At 41.0% G+C, this 15,231-nt stretch overlaps 1 protein-coding gene across 1 annotated transcript in view; it reads right to left on the reverse strand.

Moving 5' to 3' along the window:
* Window positions 1-15,231, reverse strand: part of LOC141467546 (netrin-4-like) — a 48,713-nt gene that overhangs the window by 16,248 nt on the left and 17,234 nt on the right. Inside the window, exon 3 of the mRNA XM_074152147.1 lies at window positions 13,451-13,714. Coding sequence (XP_074008248.1) covers window positions 13,451-13,714 — 264 coding nt within the window. The remainder of the gene's footprint in view (window positions 1-13,450; window positions 13,715-15,231) is intronic.

The following is a 15,231-nucleotide window of genomic DNA, read 5'->3' on the forward strand; positions in this document are numbered from 1 at the left end:
AGGGTTTTTCTGTTGTAGTTTCTGTTTGTTTGGTTGTGGTTTGTTTTGTTTTTAATTAAGGAGTAGGATTGCAATATCTGCTTGCTATGTCTCAGACGAAGGACTTCCCAGAGAAATTATTTGTGGAAATATCCAGCACAGTGAGTAGGAGAAAGGGAAAGGTGGTACCGTAGGTCATATTCTACACTCATCACAAGAGAAGCTACAAATTAGTAGTATGTATTTCACATGCAAAGAGACACTTGTACTAGAGCAGGAAATGCACAGAAATCGGGGACTGGACCCCTCTCCTTCTTGCACTGTTGATGCTCAGCTCTGTAACCGCTGTCACTGCTCTGGCCCACTGCACGTTACACACAAAGCAGAGGCTGAAATTTCTATTCGACTGGGGTGTGAATTGAATCTAATCCTTTAATCTCACCACTAATGTGAGTTATGTTTCTCTATAGTCTTTCCTGAAAGTCGGACTCTCCCTTTGCAGTCCTCCCTTCCCCCATCCCACGTAGCAGGTAGCTTGGGAGTAAGCGAGAAATGTTCAAAAGAGCAGTTGTGTGAATGTGCTCCCCTGCCCCCAAACTCATCTCCCTGCAGCAATTTGCTCTCCGCTCCCCTGGTTTCTAATCCTCCCAGAGCAGAGATGTGATGTAGCCTGCACAGGGGATAGGCTGCAGCTGATGCCATCGCCCCTCTATGGCCAGCTGGCAGATTTGCTGCTGCACAGAGCGGTTGGCCACCTCCTCACGGAAGACTGAGCACAGACTTCAGGGTGTACGTTTCTGTCAGAGCTCAGCACCGGTGAACCTCGGGAGGATACAGCATGTAGCACAGTATGTATGTGATGCCTCTCCAGACCTTTGTACAAGAAAGTCACCGGTGTTCAATGTGCTAAATAGGATGACAAATTACAGAGACAAAGACAAAAACACTAATAAGCAGTGTCAGGCTTCTCTGTATTTGGGTTTGGCTCTTCAGGCTTATAAATTCTCCCCTGTGGACACAGTGACTGTTTTTCAGAGCCGTAGAACAGAGAAAAGGACCAGGAGTGAGAAAAGCTAGAATGAGCCTGACCTAGTACCATAGATTTTAATGTCCCCAGACTTTGGACTGTCTGAACATTATAGCTCATGCCAAAATGAATCAGAACCAAAATCTTGGATCCAGTCATTCTTAGGAAAATGCTAGTATATTTCAATGCAAAATTTGTAAGTTACACCATTGGATTTTTTAGAGATATATACACAAACTGTGCATTCACTATATAAAAAAATTACATGAAAGAAATGCTGAGATTGTACAGTTGGGAAATGACAGAATTAACCCACACAATTGTTTTAGCCTTGAATGACATGATCAAATATTCATTATTCCACAAGACCCTGTGCTTACAGTGCACAGCACAGATGGTGTGAACACTCATGAACAATTATTCAGAAAGTAAACAGGAAAATTCAGTGAGAAAGGAAGAGTCTGGCTGTTCTTTGGAGGGAAGAAGATGTGTTAGTTTGCTCATTGCCCACTGGTTTGTTGCAAACTGTATTTAGTGGAGGCTGTCTAGGAATGGCATGTTGCGAGTAGGACAGAGGCATAAAGGAAGCTTCCTGCCTGTGATCCCTGCTATTGAACAGTTTACCAAATCTATGTGGAAGGATGACTGGCTTAGACAAAAGGGTTGAAAAGCCAAGCAGCCAGACGACAGGAGAGCCACTGAGCAGGCAGAAGTAAACAGTGGAGCTGGCATGGAACTTTTTTAGGACGCGTTAGGTCTGAGGAGTAACCTTTTGTGAATAGGCTTAAGAACAAGGAAAAGAGAATTGATGGGTATTGGGGCAAAGGAAAAGGTTAATGGAAGAGAAAGCAAGTCTGCCATGTGTTGTCTGTGAATGGGTATCTCATGGAAGAATTTTTTTCCATGGACAGTAATCTCATAGACAGCATTTATAGGTGAAAACAGCTAAGGAGGAGAGTGCAACACAAAGTGATAATGAAGTGCAGAAAGGAGTTGGGTAGGAGAAAAGAGCAGAGACAAACAGCTTGAGTAGAACACACACAAGAAAGGTGATTCTTGGATGTAAGTGACCTTTGCAGAGAGACTGGTTAATGCAGGAGAAACTGAGCTGTGGAAGAGACCTGTTACACTTCAGCATGAGGTGAAATAAGGGTAGGTGAGGTGGCTGCAAGTAACAAGACAAACAATTTGTTCTGTTAGAGAGGAAGAGATAGGAGAGGCAGCCAGAGCCCAAAGTCCAGGAAGGAACAAGAATTAAATACAGGATGCTGTCAGATAAAATAGGAAACGGGATATCTGCTTAGGGAAGGAAGAATGTGCGAGTCGCACTCAACACTAACATCAAGAGAGCAGGCATGTCTCTGACTTATTATTCACTGCTGAATTAAGTCTGCATCTCTCACAAAAGTGGGTCCAAAAAACTAGAAGATTGTGCTCTCTACCAAATGCAAAACCTCAGGAAGACGATCATACCAAGGTAGAGAAAAGTAGTCGGAGAAGTACCAATTCAGGGCAACTGCACTGATGTTTTTCTGTTCCCTAGAAAGCAGGGTCAAAGTTGCAAGGAGGTAATGATGATAAAGGAGATGATTGTCAGGGAACAGGAAGGATCAGTTGCTCTTTAAGGGTTGAAGAGCTGTAAGCTGAGGGTTACGACAGCACAGGCTGTGCCCTTACTGAGGGGGCACCATCCTGAGCACAGTGGGCAGAGCAGAGAGCTGGTACCACAGTCCATTGACAGCACCAGACACAGCAGGGGGATGGACCAGGGGCAATTCAGGAGCAGCAAGAGACAGGCCCAGAAATGAGCTTACAACATGGATTCAGAGTCCATCCAGGAGGCAGAATGAGAGACAAGCTGCAACACAAATGAGGGAGTCCACCAGGAGGGAAGCTACCTACGGCATAGGCTCATGGTCCATCCAGGAGGCAGAGATACAGACAGGCACATCCACAGCATAGCTCAAACAGGGGCTAGCAGCCCAGGGCTGAGCTTAAATGGAGCGCTGGGGCCAATGGGCAGAGAATGTGGGTTGGGGTCCCAGGTGGAGCTGGTCAGGGCCATTAAAGTCCTTTTAATGCTTTCAGGACCCTGATAATAGTTCTTTAGTTAATGTTATTGGAAGCTTTAGGATATTCGACTACTAGGAGGCATCCGAGGAAAAAAATACTTCTGCTTTCTAGATTTGGAGCTGGCAATCCAGGTGGAGGGAACTTGAAAGCAATATGTGAGGCACAGAGGCTGACATGCGATTCATGAAATCTGTTAGGAAGCCTAACCAGTTTTCAGTTAAAGCCTGATTAGTTTATGACAGGGATTTATATGAATACATATAAATGTATTGGTTCAGCAGGAGAAAGACTGAGATCGAGGAGATTTCTGTTACGCATCTCATATTTCACTTCATCCTCTATGTTCAATATGTGATGCTGCATCACTCAACGTATACTGATCCTTAGATACAGAAGTATTTAGGCCTGTATGGGCTTTTCCACAGTGCTCATTGCTGCAATAATGGAGTACTTCGGCAATACTAAGGAATTTATTTTCATGACACCTCTCTTCATCTGCTTGTCTTCATTACTGTGGTAACTCTAGTTGTCTCCAAGGATCATTCCCATTCATTGGAGCATCACTGTATTGAGAGTTCAGTGGCTCTGACAAATTTTTTGAAACTGAACGATGCCTTCCAAAGTTATTATGGGGAATGGATCAGAAAAGTAGATGCCCTGCAGGAAGGCAGACTGTGTGATTGTATAAGCCTCCCCAGTCCATAAAACCAGTCTGAGGTACTATGTGCATAACCTGTAATAGTTTGTATTCTTGCAGCCCTGCTTTCCGAGTGCATTCAGCCAGGGTTACTCATGTCACTAGTGCATTCTGTGAGCTTTGAAAGATGAAAACTGCTGCTTTAAATACTGATGTTCTGGCTGCATCAAGCTTCCAGTTTTCTAAACAGCTTTTGCAAAGAGTAGAAGTTTATGGACTGACTTTCTTGCAGTTAGAGGATATTATTAATCCAGGAAAGGAAGAAAAATGCTATGCTGTACTCTCAGTCGACATCATACTGGATTTAATGACCACTTGAAAGCAAGCTCTGCTTTTGTGTCGTGGTGTAGCCAATATATTCTCAGGCTGTGCTTTCATGACATAAAGTCTTTGGGGTAAATCTCGATTTGAGACATTTCTGCTTTCCTTACTACTTCTTTCTATGCTATCACCTCCTGCATTATGCCCTGAGTCATGTGTAAATTGGGCTGTGAAATTAAACCATGCTAAAAAAAAAGTTAAAACCACTTTTTTTTTTTTTTTTCCTTGGCAGTACGATTTTTAATCTGGATTAATTCCCTCATCTGCCTCACAGTACAGCCGTGCTGTTACAAGTCTGGTATTGCTGCCAAAGGCTTTGATTTGTACATCTACCACCTGAGCAGCTTTGAATCATAGAGGACATAGAGGAGGTTATAGCTTCATGGATTTTAATGCCAGGATGATCAGTTCCAATCATTTATCTTGACTTGCTATACTAAGCCATAAATTTCATCCAGTATTTCTTCCATGGGGCTCAGCAATTTCTGGCTGATTTGTAGCAAATAGTGTAGTACAACCATATCTTGCAATGGTTCCAAGAAATGACATGATACTTATTCACCTTTGACTGCACAAAGTTGCTTCACCTGAATTCTGATCTGCATCTGAGAGAGTGGACATTTTCAATCTGTTTGTCCCCCAATTTTTTGAACTCTTTTCAGCTTTGTATAATACCTGAAGCCTCTTGCTTTCTCTCTGCCCATTTAGTTTATTTTACCTTTTTTTCCTTTCAGTAAATGTTGTGGTTGTTGCTCTTTCTCCTGTGCTACTCCCAGTCTGTTTTGGGCCTTTTTTCCCAATGAATGAAGGTTAAATTTGGAAGCCTTCCAGAACAGAGCAACTGTTGCTGATTCGGAGAAAATGTTTGTCTTTGGGCTCTGTATTCACTTTGTAATGTTGCCAGAGAAATTTTGGATACAGCAGTTTGCAATGACATCAGAGGCTAGTCTCTTACCTGCTTTTAGTAAAATACCACTTTGCAATGACATCAGAGGCTAGTCCCTTATCTGCTTTTAGTAAAATACCACTTTCTGGGTCATTTTAAGGGGTTAAATAAAAAAAAAAGTGTCTGCTATTTTGTTTTGTTTCTATTACAGTTCAAATGGGCTCTGTTGTCTCGCTGAATGAAGAGATGTATCCATGCAGATTTACAATAAATCCTTCCTATCAGGTCCTGAGGAGACCATATATGACTTTTAAAAGGCTAAATTAAAAATTTCCTTCAACTTTTTCAAATTCATACAGACCTAAAAGAATGGGTGGCTTGGGAGCAAGTCCCAGATTACAGTGCGTGCTATAGGCAGATTGACAGTTCAAATTCCTGCTCCAGCCAGGAATGAAAAAAGCTGTTATTTTCCTATGTCACTTGCTGGTTTCTGGGAAAAGCTCTAATAAGTGTGTGTGTGTCTAAAAACTAGTATGCATGTGGGTGTTTTCTGAGGGAACTGAATTTCTGGCTCATACTTAGTCACTTTGGTAAATTAAGTCTGAGGGACCTTGGCAGGGATAAGTAGAGCTGGGACACTTGTGGCAAGGCCACCTGAGCCCATACAGGTTTTGGTCTCCACGGCAGTGAGTGAATGAGCTGCCACCAGTTCCAAATTCACTAAACAGGTAATGGTGAAAAAAAATCAGTGATAGTGTTTAGTTGAATATTCAGACTGGCATCACTAAGCCCCTTTTTGAACAGCGACAAAAGAACCAGATAAATAGGCTGGAAGAGGTACAAAATTCATGCTTCATGTGAGGGAATATAACTCAGTTTGTGACAGTTTTAAAATACAAATCAATCTTCTGCCTGAATTCACCTCCACCAGCCTTTACACACATACCTGGCTGTGCCTTAGCCCGCATTTCACTCTGCTTTCTTATTGTTTTCTTTCTCAGTGCTAACCTGATTTTTATTCATTTTTGGGCTGAACTGTCCTCTTATTTTTACCCGCAGTGCCAACAACTCTACTATCAATCTGTAACAAACTGCATGCAAGTAACAGCTCTCACACTGAAATGCAGCCCCTGAGTTAGAGCTGGTCACCAGCTCTTGGTGAGTGTCCTAAGAACGAAGGAAGCAGAAAGTGGATCGAGGCTCACTATTTTAATAAGTGAATGCCTGAATCACAGCGTAACGAGTAAATACGACCATTCAAATCTCCTGAAAGTGAATGGCACAAGTGAGGTGGATCTTGTTCAAGGCTTTGCTCCTGATGCCACTGAACAGTCTGGCCTGACTGCCAACCTTTGCTGAAGAAAGACCCAGAATTAGTTTGCAGGGGGGAAGGAAATGGGAGAAGCTCTGGGTTCTGATATGTGGACAAGGATTTGTGGATTTACAGGTCAGACATAAGGGGTTAGCAGACTGTGGGCAGTTCAGAGAAGTTTGGACGTGACCTGTTCATTCAACAGGCAAAATATTTCCATCATTTACTTTGTAATAAACCTGACTATCTCCAGCAACTGTCTTGGCTGAGCTGGGTTTCTGTTGGTTAATCCGCAGTGGCTCTAGGGGTGTGTGATTGAAAATCCACTCCCAAAATGGGCCTGTGAGCTCTTCTCTGAATTTTCACCTCAGTATTGAGTGAATTCGGCAGCATCCATAGCTCCCATTCAAGTGAAATTATGTCAAGTAATGGAATAGATGAAGCCAAGAGAAAAATAGTTTTCTACAACCTCTCTGCAGATGCTGTGGCTTGGAGAGTGGGGGAAAGGCAGGGCTGAAGAAAGCACAGGACCAGCCAATTTTATAAGGAATCTGGGAAGGGAGAAAAAGGGCGAGCAAGTCCATGATTAAGCAGAAAACGTGTGCACAGCAAGGAAAGCATTCTAAATGCCTAAAGGGTGCAAAGTTAGGACTCCCCAGGATACTTCCAGCAGAAGAGTGAGCCAAGGCAAGGAAATACATGTAGGATTTTATAACTTTTGCACTGAATAAAACGGAATTTGTTTATAATCCTGTGCCAGATTTCTCCATATTTTGTGTGCATCTGCTGCCAAAGTGTTAAAATGCAAACTCCATGCACCAACAAGGTACAACTCTAGAAAGACTTGCTTAAATTCATGGGAGATTTATTGGGGTTGAGTGAACAGGCTGAAAGGCCTTGAAAAACCTTGGTAGAAGACTGAAAACTTTTGTTCTAGTAACATGTAGGTGAGCTGAGGTCAGAAACAACACAAGCAATCTGTTCAGTCCCAAGGGAGCTTAAAAACACAAGGACTTAATGTATGAGGCCAAACACAGCAGCTCCTATGATTGTCACATCACAGCAACTTCCTAGCGTTGGTGGCTGTGTCAAATTCAGCTTAAGAGAGACAGAGCAGTATATATTGCATGGAGCTTAAACAAAAGAACCTCAGACATTTGCTGTACTATGGGACATCAGAGAGGTCTTGGTGGCTGTGGTGGCTGATAGCTGTGAGATGAAGGAATTATTTTTCTCTTAGACACATACACAGAGACTTTTGTAGTTTTAATGTGATAAGCAATCCTTAAAAGATCTATAAGGCATATTTTACTAGCGCTAGAATATATTTACAAGTGTTTCCAATGAAATGTTTCTACTAGCAGGGTTACTATGGTTCTTTCACAGAGACGAATGTAGCACAGAACATCACTTAAGTGATTAAAACAAGAAAAGCCACTATTAATTACAGCAATTATGCAATTAAATTAAAATACATTTAAATAGCTAACCCATAGCCATTGCTTTTAAGAAAAGCTGTGTTTAAAGGCTAATAATGTCAGATAGGAAATTGTTCGCTACCTCATCCCACAAAATAAGAGATGTTTCCTACAAGATGAGTGTCTTCATGGGTGTATCTACACTGAGCCCTGATTCAGGAAAGCATTTAGGCGTGTGTTTAAACACCATTCCTGAATAGGCATGGTTTTCTGATTTGGACTTTGGTAGTAGTGAGAGGCATTTCCACAACAATAATAAAATGTAGGAAGAACTTGTTGACTTTATAATTACAGAATTCCTGCCATCTATCTATCTATCTGTATGCTATATGGATTATACCATCAAAATTGTGATTATTCTCTAAACCATAAATACGCAAAACATCATGCTGATAGTATGAATACCAGATGCTCTGGCTGCAAACCACGGGTTCTCAGTAGAGCTGATGGAGAACCTGCATGGGTATCAAGTTAAATGCACTGCTTGTAATGAGAAGTGGGTAGGAGGACAGCCCACACACCCTGTGCGCGACAAGCAAGCAAATTAAAGATGCAGTCTGCCATGGTATATTTTCAGGGTACTCCAAAAGAGCCAAATCTGTGACATCACTTTCTTTTCATGTAGTTCATGTAATTCATGACTACTTTTTCCTCCATAATTTATATGATCTCCTGCTGTGTTTTCAGATCATTATGGGTAGAACTTGAAGTCCATATTCAGTTTTAATTTTTGGAAAAAAAAATAAGCACAGGGATCTCTTTCTAAAATTTATTCTGATATGATCTAGAAGGTCCTGTGATCTTTTTTTATTTTAGCATTCCTGACAATACTCATGTATGCAGGCTAACTTTTTCCTAAATAAAACCTGTTCTTTGAGTTGCCAGCAACAATAGAGAGCACCCCCTGCATCTCCGAGTGCTGGATGTCATATGGACTGGCACAGAGTGGATCAGGTAGCGTGAAAACTTAGCTGGGGATTATCAGTAGAACTGCAGAAGATATTTGAAGTGGAGGTAATATTTGCAAGAGATACGACAGCCAAGTCACCTAGAAAATTGCTGGAGAAAAACAAGTTTTACCTTATGTAACCTCCATTATGCCAAACAAGGAATCTTACTTAGGACCAGATCCTGCTCCCTTTGAAGTAAGTGGAAAACTTTCCATTTGCTTCATTGTGGAGGATCAGACCCACAGGGAGTCTAGTTTGTCTCTGTAAACAGGATAAAGAAGCAAAAGAAACATCCGAGGCAACTTGTAAGAATTTCCTGGCAGTGTAGGTACCAATAATTAACAAGTAGAAAAACCCTAATACTTCATACAAAAACATTTTAATCCACATTTGCTTTCCTCTGTCTGTACTTACTTCTCATGCACTAGAAAGAGGATTGTGAAACGTTTGGCAAACAGAAAGGACTTTGGTCTCAATTCCGTGTTCTGTCCATGTGTGCTTTCTGCTTTGCAAACTTTGTATGTTCTAGAAGCACCCCTGGACTCAGCTAAAATGTGTTGTCAAAGCAGATCCTAAACATGATGGCTCTTACTAACTTTGTTGGAGCTTAATAAAAAAACAATATACTGTAGAGCAACACATAACTTTGTACACCTTGCAACAGAAATACCTGGGACAGGATTATGTTCCATTGCATCCAAGGGTAGAAGAAGGTTAGATTCAGGTGGCCAGGTCCTGGCAGTTGTTTCCTTTATAACAGCATATTAATGCCCTCCATTTAAAAGAAAATGTTTCTCTGTAGTTTTTGTGGCAAAATGCAATCTCAATAGTTTCCCTCACTGACACAGAAACTACTTGTAAGAGTTTGAATAATACAGGCTGTGAAATTCAGAAAGGAGACTTTTGTTCTTAGCTATCATAAGAAGCTATTTAAGTTGGGTATGACATCTCCGTGTCGCCTTTTTTTGGTATGAGGAAAGGGAATAGAAAATAAGAAAACGTCACTGTCAATAGCAACAAATTCCAAATTCAAGATACGTTTGTCCAGAAGTTTGTTGCCTATTGTTAACAGCTCCTGTCTTCATTTCTCAAAGTTTTTCCCCTGTCTGACATGATATTCTCAGTAGTTCATAAGGGAAGTGTGATCTGGATAAATTGTGCTGAGGTGGTGCATGGCTTGTTCACAAAAAACCCATATTGAAAGAGTCATTATTACTGGTTTGCTGCAAAAATAAGAAGTCGAAAGACATTTCCACTGGATCCTATGGAAGTCTACTTTGAACTTTGCTGTACTCGGTATTTTCACAAATTACGTATGACCAGAGGGAAGATGGATGAAACTATCTAGGATTTCAAGCTATGAGGAATGATGTGTCATTTGGAGGTCAGCTTTACAGTTTTCTTGTATCTGTTTGTTTGTAACACACTGTGGCAGCATCTGTGCCGGTACTTCTCATAGAGCTGCACTTCTTATTGGCAGCCTCAGTAGAGAATCCAGAAGCTGAATGTGTTGTCATGACTGAACTGACAGATCCACAGATAAACTGATCATTGACAGATCTTCTAGTAGTCATAGATCATCTAGTCCCTCCCAAATGGTCTTGAAAAGTGTTGCTTCAAAAATGTCAAGAAATTTGCTTTAGTTTTCTCCATTATTTAACCTCCATGTAGCATCAATCTAGTAGCATTAGAAGTATTACAAATGGAACAGATTTCTTTCAAGAGTAAGAAAAGCAGACTGAAAAGCACAATCATGTCTCTTCCAAGACCTAAGTGCAGAATGATCTCAGTTTTGGGGCCTATCCCATGGCAAACAATTACACTTGTTTTCTACATGAACTTGCTTTTGTTTTTGTTAACTACAGAAAATAAATACATTGTAGGAGGACTCTGAACTCTTAAGAGACCGAAACTCTTACTTAAGCTTTTCTGTGGAGGTCTGTATTTTTCCAGCATTTTATTTAATTACTTGACAACAGCCCAGGAAACATGAAGCTGCTCTGCTTTCATGCTGTGACATCACTCATGCTGGCCACATTAAAAACTGTTTGTCTTGAGACTTGGTCTGCCCATGTATTCATTAAATATTAGATATGGCCAGTGGAAAGAATCAGATTATTTCTGGACATGCAGTGTTTGTTTGTAACATCTCTTTTCCCTGTCCTATTTTTAGTCATCATGCGACTGAAACTAGTGCACCTCCCCTGTCTCTGCCAAGAAGTTGCAAGATGAGAAAGATTTTTTTTACAATATAGTTTTGCTGATATGAAATGTGTCATTGGTGTTCACCACTCAACAGCAAAGGCCTTTTCCTTCTGCATGTAGACAAGGAGATTACCATGTTGTAAGATGCAAAGTTATACACTTATATAAACTCCCTCATGTTAGCTATGTAAACCAAATCCTTGCATCTGTACCTGTGTGAAATTTCCCTTCATCACTGCAATACCATCATTGGTAAGTATTAGATAAAATGTAAAAGGATCCAGGAACCTGGCTCTTCCAGGAGTGGATTTTCATTGTGTATTTGAGAAAGAGCTAGGGTGTAATAACTAAAACACAGAAAAGAGGAGGAAAATACCATGATCATCTTTACTCCAGACTTGTATGACCGGGGAGTAAAATTTTAAATTTTGACCACCTGAGGTTTCACACTTCCCTGGTTAGTGTGAAAAGGAAGGAAGGATATGGTAGGAACCTTCCACTCATATCTGCAGAATGAAGATCAACTGCTCTCCACGATCATTGTGGGAGAGGGAACAGGAAGGAATCACATGAATTTGCAGCAGAGATTATTTAGGCAGGCAGTAAAGAAGAGCTTTTGAACCGCTACCGAGGGTTGCTATCGAATCTCCTTCATCAGAGACTTTCAAGAACTAGTTCAACAAGCATTCACTAGTGAATGGCTCAGGTATGCTTAATCATACCTTTATGTGAGAACTCAGACACTTATGGTCTTTTCCAGCCCTCATCTAGGATTCTAGAGGTACTTAAAGCTCTGGAAGGCTTTTCTCACTTTTCTTACTGCTGCATTTGAGTCCCTGCTTAGGCAAAGACTGACTAATATCTGTGCCTGTGCGAATGATGAGATGCATCCACCCTCTTGTCTCTTGGGATGTGAGTCACTCATAAAATGCATTTCATCAAAACTGTTTCACCTTCTGCACCATGAAGTCATTGATGGCACAAAAAGATTCTATTCCCTTGTGACTAGTGGGAAAAAAAAAACCCAAGTCATAGTTTATAACATTTATGCCAGTAATGTACACAATATTGTGTTCTCCTTTTCTGATGGGCAGAATGTTTATTCTTCTACCAGCTGTATTCATTTAGCATGTTATTCATTTATTTGTTTTCACTATGGGTATATTTAACAGTTTGCAATGGGGAGGATGCACTCTTCAAAAAGCTTTTCTCCCTTTTCCTGAAGTGAGTCTATATTTATAGTTAACTGAACCTGATAATATCACCTAGTGCTGAATACTGTAGCTGAATCTTAGATTTATACCACAGGTGGAACTGATTCAGAAATGATTTTGCAAATATTGTGAAACTCATACAGTCCTAATTATCTCACAATATCTACCTCTGAACCTAGAAAAGCTGAAAGGAAGATAATGAATACACATTCCAGAAGAAAATAACCCAAAATGTCAAGTGTACTGTATATCTAAAGGGACAGAAATTAGCTGAGGACGTATTTCTTGCGTCTATTATGTCAGAGGGCACCAGGGACTAAAGTTCTAAGGGTTATTTTGGTTTTCAAAACCCATTACAGAGACAGACAGCCTTCTGGAATCAGTGGAGCCATTGACTAGTTTAAAGTGGCTTGAACCCTGTCTGTGATGTGGTAGGTAATGTCCAGGTACATCGAAACATCTGTGTGCTTAGATGTACGTGGATATTTAGTTAGCATCATTTCCCTGTGACTGTTATTACATTTCTTCTATATAATACTTGCAGCTAAATCAAAAAGGAGACAGTAGTCATTCCCCTGAATCTCAACTTCTGAGTGTGCATACAAACACAACTCACATCTGCGCATCCAGGGTCAAACGCAGATAAAAGACTGAACAGGGAGGAGGTAGCCATAGTACTATAGAATAATCTTCCTATAAGGTTTGACTTCTTTTTTAAAAAAATATTCTCACTTATTTTAAGCTGAATGGTAAAAGAGTGGGGGAGTGAAAATTATTTTCACATCCTGAACACTGCTGTCTGTTCTAGTAACAGAACCACAGAAGGCTGAAAACCTAAAAGTAACGGCTGAAACACTAAGTATGGCAGAATAGCTCATGTCTCCAAAGCTCAGGAAATCTGAGATTTGAGATCTGATGCTGAAGTTCTGGTCAGGGTAGTCTTTGCATCAAAGAGATCAGTTCAGTTCTGTGCAGGCATATAGGTAGGAGATGTCATTCACTATATTTGGGGGTGGATTTCTGTTCCAATTACAAAGCCTCTTCGCAATTTATAGGTATTTTGAGGTCCAGAGTTTTTAGAAGGACCCATCTCTTGCAATGCAATCAATACACATGGAACTGCAGCAAAGGTTATAGGAAATATTTTCCCAGAGTGGTTGGGGTTTCACTACCGTGGATGGACACCACTACCCTTTTTTAGACAGGCTTAGGGAGGCTTGGACAGGATGATACACAAAATGTACCGTTAGGCTGAGAAAGCACAAGCAGGTAACAAGTCTAGAAAGTTAGTGAATGTCCAGAACTCACCACGTTCTCCATGACTCCTGTCCTGTTGGCAAGCTCACATTCCTCTGCATGCCCATTGCAAAAGCAGCTTCCCCGAATGATCAGGTCATAAATAGCATAGTGAGCAAATCTCTGAGGTTTTTCTACCAATCCTGAACCATGGCATGGACATTCCTGTCTTTTTAACAAAAGGAGGCGGAGGTTGGTGAGTTTCAGGAGATCTTGAGCTTCAGGACTATAGGGGTCTTCAATCTTATTAGCTGGACTTAAGGCACGATAAATCACCTGAAAGACAGAAGATACACATCCAAGAATATTAATAGGACTCTGCATACACAGCAAACATCCCAAGGCACTGTTCAGGAAAAATAGTTCTTATTTAGAAGACTCTACATAAGCAGTTGTGAGGCTGTGACTGATCCCAGAATATCACAGCTGAGTTTCCACCTGTCTGCAGCATTTTCTGTCTGGCTCTGTTCCTTTTTCTTTTAATTGCCTTCTCTTGCACTGTCAGCTACTTACAAAGCTGTAAACATCCCTGTTTGGTGATATTGAGGAGCCCGTACTTCCTTGTTTGATAGAGCTATGGGCAAATTGCCTGGGTTGTGCAATGCAGGTGCCTACACTCCCCTGACCAATGAAGCCATGACAAAATAGCCCAGGCCTTTCCACCCCAATGTCTACATTCCCCCAGTCAATGGAACTGTAAGCAAATGGCCCATTCTGTTTTGTGCAGGCACCCAGCATTCCCCTTATTGATGGATTCCCAGGACAAAGACCAAACCTCCTCTGGCCAGTTCCCCTAATCCAGGGTGGTCTGATCTTTTCAGTAGAAACCAGTTTCATGAACCTTCCCTCCTTCTTTCCAGTCCCATCTGGACCACACAGAGGTGGAGTGTTTTCTCAGAGTCCTGAGCACCTGGTTGTGTATAGGTGCCCACATCTTCCTCCCACATGGTCAGCTAATCTAAGACCAAGGCACTGAACTGGATGGAATTGTTCTGCAGAGCTGGCTAAGCTCAGAGATCTCAGAGCGGGGTTAAAAACTAAGTACTGGGATATTAATGGTTTAAAGTCCTTGTGAAACTCTTTTAAATTGGCATAAAAGAGAGGAACCAAGCGTAAAGCAGTCTGTTCAGCTACTGGTTTTTATAAGCTCTGTTCTCACACTTAGGTTTCTTGTCAATGGCTTCTCTAATATATATGTTTAGTAAAATTAATAAATTAAATTAATAAATTAAAAAAAAAAATCTCACTTCAGGATAGCTCTCCAGACGATACCTAACAGATCACTGGCTTGAGAACATAAATGCCAGAGGTACGTTACTCCAGGACAAGACATCTGAAAAAAGGTAATCAATATGTCATTAACTTCTGCAGGATCTGCACTGGTCCTGCCAGTGACCTGGGCAAGAGGCTTAATGTCTCTGGGCCCCAGAGTTCCCAGTTGAGAACAGCTATGGATCCCCTCACAGGAGACAGAGAGCAAGGGTGAATAAGGTGAAGAAAAACAGTTTTTACTGGGCTTCTCTGAAAAAAATGACTAGATAATGTCCAAAATATTTCTTTTTATTCTATGTCTCTGGCATTATACTTCTGCTTGATTACAGTAGTCTTGCATTGTGCTGTGTTAACTGCAAAGGAAATCTCGTGCATTGTATAGCTCTACTATAAACCTATTTTGTATACAGTATGATAAATTTAAAGAGATGGATTCATGTTTTGAGATCTCCAGTCAATTATCCATCCTCCCCATGTCTTAATTGGCATCCAGATAGCACTGAATTCTTTAGGCAAAAGAA

This window comes from Numenius arquata, chromosome 8, assembly GCF_964106895.1.
Source record: "Numenius arquata chromosome 8, bNumArq3.hap1.1, whole genome shotgun sequence".
Classification (NCBI taxonomy): Eukaryota; Metazoa; Chordata; class Aves; order Charadriiformes; family Scolopacidae; genus Numenius; species Numenius arquata.